General features: G+C 31.7%; 3 protein-coding genes across 11 annotated transcripts in view; 2 read left to right on the top strand and 1 right to left on the bottom strand.

Moving 5' to 3' along the window:
* The window catches only part of LOC119829525 (major facilitator superfamily domain-containing protein 12-like), a 27,695-nt gene extending 27,289 nt beyond the window's left edge, over positions 1 to 406 (top strand). For all 3 annotated transcript variants that reach the window (XM_038352081.1, XM_038352079.1, XM_038352078.1), the window contains one exon: positions 125 to 406. In XM_038352081.1, coding sequence (XP_038208009.1) covers positions 125 to 260 — 136 coding nt within the window. In that variant the 3' untranslated portion in view covers positions 261 to 406. The remainder of the gene's footprint in view (positions 1 to 124) is intronic.
* An 83-nt stretch (positions 407 to 489) lies between these two features.
* LOC119829687 (CD2 antigen cytoplasmic tail-binding protein 2 homolog) lies at positions 490 to 2,834 on the bottom strand. Of its 2 annotated transcripts, none has more exons than XM_038352319.1 (3): positions 2,339 to 2,834; positions 1,633 to 1,945; positions 490 to 1,074 (listed from the first exon to the last, which is right to left on the bottom strand). In XM_038352319.1, exons 1-3 carry the CDS (start codon positions 2,525 to 2,527, stop codon positions 575 to 577), a joined length of 1,002 nt encoding a protein of 333 aa, XP_038208247.1. In that variant the 5' UTR covers positions 2,528 to 2,834; the 3' UTR covers positions 490 to 574. The 2 variants fall into 2 exon arrangements, with proteins under 2 accessions (XP_038208247.1, XP_038208248.1); XM_038352320.1 differs by having other exon boundaries at positions 2,344 to 2,477.
* Positions 2,835 to 4,984: 2,150 nt separating this feature from the next.
* Positions 4,985 to 6,973, top strand: part of LOC119829764 (chromodomain-helicase-DNA-binding protein 1) — an 11,152-nt gene continuing 9,163 nt past the window's right edge. For 5 of the 6 annotated variants that reach the window (XM_038352463.1, XM_038352461.1, XM_038352464.1 and 2 more), the window contains exons 1-3: positions 4,985 to 5,404; positions 6,415 to 6,503; positions 6,576 to 6,935. In XM_038352463.1, coding sequence (XP_038208391.1) covers positions 5,396 to 5,404; positions 6,415 to 6,503; positions 6,576 to 6,935 — 458 coding nt within the window. In that variant the 5' untranslated portion in view covers positions 4,985 to 5,395. The remainder of the gene's footprint in view (positions 5,405 to 6,414; positions 6,504 to 6,575; positions 6,936 to 6,973) is intronic. The other variant, XM_038352462.1, reaches the window with a different exon arrangement.

Below are 6,973 nucleotides of genomic sequence, written 5' to 3'. Positions count from 1 at the left end.
TTTCATCCGTCCTCAGTGTGCGTGCATTGTATGTTACCAGGGCCAGGGGTCGTGTGGAGTGGTAGCCGGATCTCATCCATTTATTAATTCGAAAAAAAACTTATTTAAAAATTTCTTGTTACAGTAAATGTGATGATGCCCTGGATTGTCCTCAGTACTATAGAGGTGTTCTAACATATGCATGTGGAGGGAGCGCAGTTTTAGGAATTCTATCATTATGTCTAACAAATTTAAGAAAAGACAAGAGTCTTTTCAATTGATTAATGAGAATTTTACATTTTTTATGAATTTATTCCAATTTCAAATTAACAGTTCTTTAATTTCTAAATACACAAAATATTTAACAGATAAACATGATTTATCCAAAGAGATTTTTAAACCGTCTGCATTTACCATAGTATTATGAATAAATAAATAAAATTTTTTGAAAACCATATTTTTCTTTTTATTTATAGTTTACAGAACATAAAGAAATGAAATAAAACCTCGTAACTTATAAAACTATATATTCATAGTAATATATCTATGTATACAATCAGGGACACTGGAACAGTAATGATAAGGATTTAAGCTTTTACATGTACAGTTCAAAATCAATTCTATTAGAACTATAGAATTGGGAATCTTCACCATTCTTCCTAACCCACACACCTGTTTTAAAGTATCCTTCTGTAGCCCACTTGTGCATTTGATCAGTGGAGTGTGGGCCTGAAACTTCAGCATTGTCATCTTGACTCCATTTAAATTCCCACTTGACTTCATTTGAATTACTCTCACTCTCTTCAGTGTTATCTTTATTACTTTCACCACAATCTTGATCTAAACTCTGCTTTTCTTTTTGATCAAAATCATCTGCATACATATCTAGTTCTGCATCTTCTTTTTTCTTAGCATCCTTATTTATGCTAGTGTTTATTTTCTCATAAGTCTCTTGGTATATGTCCATATTTCCTGTTTTTGTTAATATTTGGTTAGCAAGCTCAGTTACTCTAGTAACTATTTTACTGCCTTCATCAACTATACCTTGCTTTTTTCTTTTCCAGCGCTCTGCACTGGATATTTTAGAACTGGCACCTGTAACAGATTACAAAATTCATGTTTAAAATGGAAACAAATGTTTCATTTTATTGCCTTGATAGGAGACACTGAGATTTTATTTATGTCATAGCGGGTAACTTAGCTGGTGGGATGTGTGATAGTAAGTGACCATAACTGCCCTTTTTTATCAAATTAAATACTATAGGCTAATGCCTTTTTTAAACAATAAATCTGCGGGATGTAAATTATAATATGAACAACATTTATATTTACGTTATAATGGTTTACAAATGTGAAAACTTGTAATTGACCTTATTCTCTTTTTTCACTTATGCTACGATTGTATTTATAGCTGCAAGTTTTATTTTAATTAAATAAAAAAAAAAATATATATATCTATGCTCGGTACATAGATCGATTAATCTCAACCTTTCCCAAAAATCAATTAAATTTAAATACATAAATACTTATCCATTTAACAGTAAACAAATGCGATACAAAAATTAATTTGCTCAAAACATGTGTATTTGAATGGACTGTGAAAGTATGGAGAAGTTGAAAACAGCAAGATCAATGAATGAGAACATATCTTACCTAGACGTTGCAGGGTTTTTGCAATAGTCTCCTTAGGTTTCATGTGTTGTAAAATTTCCTTATAATTCATGATGAGGTCAAACTTTTCTTCAGGTTCATCATCCTCACTGTCTGTGTCATCTAAGATTCCCTTTGTATCATCATCCTTATGAACTTTGTACTTATCTTCAGGCCTCCCCTTAACCTTTACCCAATCAATGTTGTCCAACCACCCATCCCTGACCTCTTTTTCCTTCTTCCAATGGTAGTGGCCTTGGGCATCAAAATGACCCTCCTCTAACTCTTCCTTCATATTAAATGGTGTAATTGTAATCTATAACAGAAAATATTTACTAGAGATAAAGTTATAAAAAAGTAATTTTTTTATACAATAGCGGGTAAACGATCAGGTGCATCACTGGTAGTAGTTGTAAGCGGTGATTGACGCCACCCATAAGCATCCACACAACATAATATGGTTATGGTATTATATACAACAGTAAGTTCCTAAGTATGATATGTTTAATTTTAAACATAAATATTTCATAAGAGTATAAATTCGATCAATAACATATTAATCATTATTTTATAAATACAAAGTAAAACAAAATTTACATAATCACTTGTATTTGTTTATCGAATTATTAATTACACATTTCCAAATCAAATTAATAACATAATATTAAGTTAACAATGGTATATGCACATACTGGGAATTTTGACTTACTTCACCTTCCATTCCTGCAACACCATCTTCTTCTCCCTCAATATCATCCGTGTTGAGAACGTTTTGCTTTTCCTCCTCTGCAGCACTATCTTCTTCATCGGAATCGAGGGAGTGCTTCTTGCCATCCTTCGCAATTTTCGGTTGCTGTTCATCAGTTTCAAAAGCTACTGTTGACGTTCTTTTAGCCATCTTTCTGTCTGATATTGTGCTATCTAAACGGAACTACACACTATCATTAAAAAATTAAATGCATTGACGATGTTACCCGTCCTGACTGAAATATTAAAAATCTGTAAGTTTGAATATGAAAGAATTCCATTGGTGTAAATTGAATTTGACATGTCGGCCATATTGTAGCACAGATTAAGAACCAGCTACTACTCTTACTACGTAGAAAAAAGCCACAAGTTGCCCTCCTACTACGTAGATTTGAGCATAAGAGAAAACATGAGCATTATGCTTTGATAAAGCAAGCGATGGCAATGATATATTCATAGAAATATACTTAAACACTGCACTTCACAGTTCACACACCACCATTAACAACTGCACTGTGGGTGCTTAATTAATGATTCAAAAACCTGTATACGTACTGGAGTAATGCTTTAATTGTTCTCTATGTCATTCTGACACTCTTACGTAAAATAAATAAATAGCCCAATATATTCAAAACGTACAATGAAGTGGAATATTTTACCTAAATCCGGGGGTGCTTGAATTAAAAAACACTGGCAATATAATTTTAAGTTTTGTGTACGGGACATCTTTTATGGCAGTTATTTAGTGAAGGCTCAAACGTCTAATGACGGTGGACGTTTAACTAGACTATGCACCAACAATATAGTTGTTTTGATAAAATTAGACCTATCGACATGAACCCTACGGTTGCAATTTTCTTATAGGAGGAAGCGAAATCGGTATTGGTGAGAGGTCTTCCGTTGGTAGTGTCTCCTTGTCTGACGTCTTGCCAACTCAACTAATAATTGATTTTTGTAGAAATAGTAGAAAATTTTATATTTTCTCATTTATTATTTACCAAAACTGCTCACAAATTTTGAAACGTATTTGAATATTCATATAATTTCTACATTTAATAGGAAATGCGTTGCATTTTAAAAATGCTTAATTAATACTAAAGTAATAGTAGTATTACAATGTTTAGGTAGGGTAACACTAAAATATAGTTTGGTTGGATTAGGTGTTAGGTTGATTCCCAAGGTGTAATTTGAGCTTTATGATCGATATTTCCGCGCGTAGATTGCGATTGTCTCAATTTTTATATTATACAGTTTGTTTTTAATGAAATATTATTTAATTTTTGTTGTGTTTCATTGTGCAATAGATGAGTCCTATCCCGGTAGCCGCTTCATTTCCTCAATCCTTCACATAAATCATGTTTTTAGGGTGACCATGAAATTTGTTGATCAAGAACCATTTTTAATCCCCGACGCATATCAACGGGGTGTTTATATGTCATGTTTGTGCGTCTCGATCTATATGTTGCATCTCAGTATTGAATTAACCTTAGATTTAGCGCTGCAGCGCTACAGTTCCGTGCTGCATATTGTATATTATGTTCTAGTTTATTTTTTAATGAAACTAGCAAGCGGAGCATCAATATAATATGTATCAAGATTTTGAAGCAAAATATCCCTTATTCCGTTTGGCCATGGTCTCACCTCATTAGAAAGAGACACACTATCACCGAGAGTCTTCACACTCGAACTGATTTTTTTTGTGCCATAGTGCAGTCTAGTAATAGCGTTATACGGCTTTGCATCTCGTATAGTAATAATGTTCTTTTTTACCAAAATATTTGTGGTCGCATTTGTATATACCTTAGCTATATAGGTACTATATGTAGGTACTATGTATATCTATGTCTACTCTAGCTTCCTTAATTTCTCCAGACACAAAAATTGTATTATAAAATCACTCAGTTGTGATGTGATGGAAGATCGGCTCTTCATAGAATTATCAAAATTCTAAATTATCAACCTTCCTGTAAACCAAATTTGGAGTACCCAATCAAATACAGAATTTTCATTTCATGTTACAAAAGTCACTGCTAACGTGATCCCATTGCAAAATTCATCCTTAGAAGATGTGACGGTTAAATTTGCTTACATTTAAGTTTGCAGGACTGTTTAAGCAGACCACTAAACAAATTAACTATATAAATTTAGGAAAACCTTCCTCGCTCTTAATCCAGCCTTATTGCAAAATCCGTTTTTACCGGACGTCTAATAACTGATAGTTAATTAACTTCCTTAAATTTTAAGTTTGTCAGTTATAAATATCACACAAATAGACACGAGCCTTTGAGCTGACTCTATTACAAAAACTTTGTCTTAGTTGACGTTTACTAACCATTATTCACCTTCCTTCCAAATTGAAAATAAGTCTTATAGAATTTGGAATAACTTAGAACTATGTACTATAGACACAGACAGAAAATACTAACTACTTTTAGTATTCCAAGATGACAGATTTCTATATATTATCAAAATATAAAAGAAAAGCAAAATAAAATCATCAGCTCAATTTGTACCCACCTAGGTATCACAATCAAAGCGGAAATGCGTAATCGTATTATTTTTATCTGGCTACATTTTGCAATTTTTTTTAATTGCATCAGTGTGCTGCTGCTAGCAAATGGCAATATGGCTGTAGCTTTCGTGTGTCGCTGGTAGTGCGCGGTGTTCACGTCCAATTTAGTACAGAACGGTGTAATTCTGACGACTTGTAAAGTTTCATTTTTGATTTTTTTTTGTGATTACCATTACTATTTACCATATTTTTACCAAACTTGTATAGCAAAATTACTGATTTTTTACTTCCGTCGTCACCAGAATTCACGCCACGACAAAATGGCGTCGCTTGACAAGATTTTCCCAAAAAATTTAATTTACATTTTTTGTAGTATTGAATAAAGAAATATTAAAATTGTTTTTTTCTGGTGTTTACTATGGTTTAATTTAAGTGATTAAATGTCTTTCTACTAAATTCAATACACGTTTAGTCGCGTTTTATCGAATTTCTTGAATTCTCAGCAAAATGCTCTTGGTAAGTGTTTTTAAGCCTTTTTTGTTATTGTTGTGGTTTAAATATCCTTAATTTTAGTATATTAAGGCATACAACAATTCCAGAATGTTCTCGAATTAATGGGTGTGGTCCTAAAAGAAGGTGAAAAATTAAGACGTAAAAGTGAATAAAACGTTTTCTGTGATTGTTTACAATACATTTTCGTGATTTTTTGTATTAAAATATAATTGTTCCACAGTATAAAGTGTTTCCAACGATTCTTTGTTACGTAATCTTTTGTTATAGTACAATAAAATTGGTTTTGGAGAGGGACCCATTTTTGCAATTTAACTTTAAAAATTGGTCATGTATTCGAATGTAGAGGTACATGGACATACTTAAGGTTATGTTGAACTCATTTATTCAGCCATTCATTAATTTGAATAGGCTGTATTAAAAATATCTAGTGTTGATTTGAACCCACTTGGGAATACATTTTTTATTGAATTTATCCTTTATTTTTGGATATTTACAGGTGTAATCCTTAGTTTTAGGTTATTTCATACTTCAGGTGTATTTGTGATGAGCTTTCAATTGTTTAAAATGTGAACAATTATTCTATTTAAAGATTACAAATCATTCATTGTATATTTTGAAGATTTTCATTGTAGAGTTAACACATTTTTCTCATCTTATATCGGAGACTGCACTGGTGTGCGGTGATAGTAATATTGCCATTTTTCTAAATACTTACTCAATTTGAATAATTTTTACTTTTCAAATAATTTATTGAGTTACAAATGTTACAATTTATCGTGTGGAATTTATATTATACTAATAAAGGAAAATAAAAATTTTAATTTTCGCTTCCATTTTTCCTTTTTATAATATATTTGGTAATATATTTAGTCTAACAATGTCTAATTATAACATACTCATAATAAAACATATCTAACGTAATGAGCAATCTTCTAATAGATTTAAACCTGTATATTTTAATCATGTAATTCTTAATTATGTCTAATAAAGTTATGGCTAATTTTTCTTTCTAGAAAGGTTACATGAATGAATCTGAAAGTGAGTCCACAAGTGAAAAAGGTGACAAGAGTGACTCAAGTGGATCCGGATCAGGCAGTGAGAGGTATTTAGTTTTCTCGGTTTATTAATACATTGGGTGAATTTTTTTTTTCATTTACTAATATAACTTTGTTAGTGACAGTGGTTCAAGCTCTTCTGGATCAGCATCTGGTCGAAATACGGGTTCAGATAAATCTTCAAATGCAGGACACTCACACTACAGCGAAGATGGAAAGTTATCACCCAAAGATAGTCATGCTAATTCTTCTAAATCAGATCACCATTCTGATAAAGATTCTTCTGATGATACCATCTCAAAACATAGATCAAGAAATAATCATGGAAAAATAAAATCTGATCTTTGGGAGGATAATCCTGATATTTATGGAATAAGAAGATCAGGGCGGTCACGCAAAGAACCAGATAGGTTAAAATTGGCTGATAGTGATTCAAGTGATAAGGGAAGAAGTAGTAATAGAAGAAGTAGAAAGAAAAGGTAATTGTACTTTCAGTTACTAAATTTTTATAGATATA

This window comes from Zerene cesonia, chromosome 10 (assembly GCF_012273895.1).
Source record: "Zerene cesonia ecotype Mississippi chromosome 10, Zerene_cesonia_1.1, whole genome shotgun sequence".
NCBI classification, from domain to species: domain Eukaryota; kingdom Metazoa; phylum Arthropoda; class Insecta; order Lepidoptera; family Pieridae; genus Zerene; species Zerene cesonia.
Note: the sequence above shows the minus strand (reverse complement) of the source record. Positions and strands in the feature narration are given on the sequence as shown.

Excerpts from the sequence above, each read along its gene's own strand:
- LOC119829687 (XM_038352319.1), bottom strand. The coding sequence starts at position 2,527 with ATGGCTAAAAGAACGTCAACAGTAGCTTTTGAAACTGATGAACAGCAA. Across the intron at positions 1,946-2,338 it reads TTGCAGGAATGGAAGGTGAA|ATTACAATTACACCATTTAA; the intron begins GTAAGTCAAAAT and ends TTTCTGTTATAG. Across the intron at positions 1,075-1,632 it reads AAAAACCCTGCAACGTCTAG|GTGCCAGTTCTAAAATATCC; the intron begins GTAAGATATGTT and ends AATCTGTTACAG.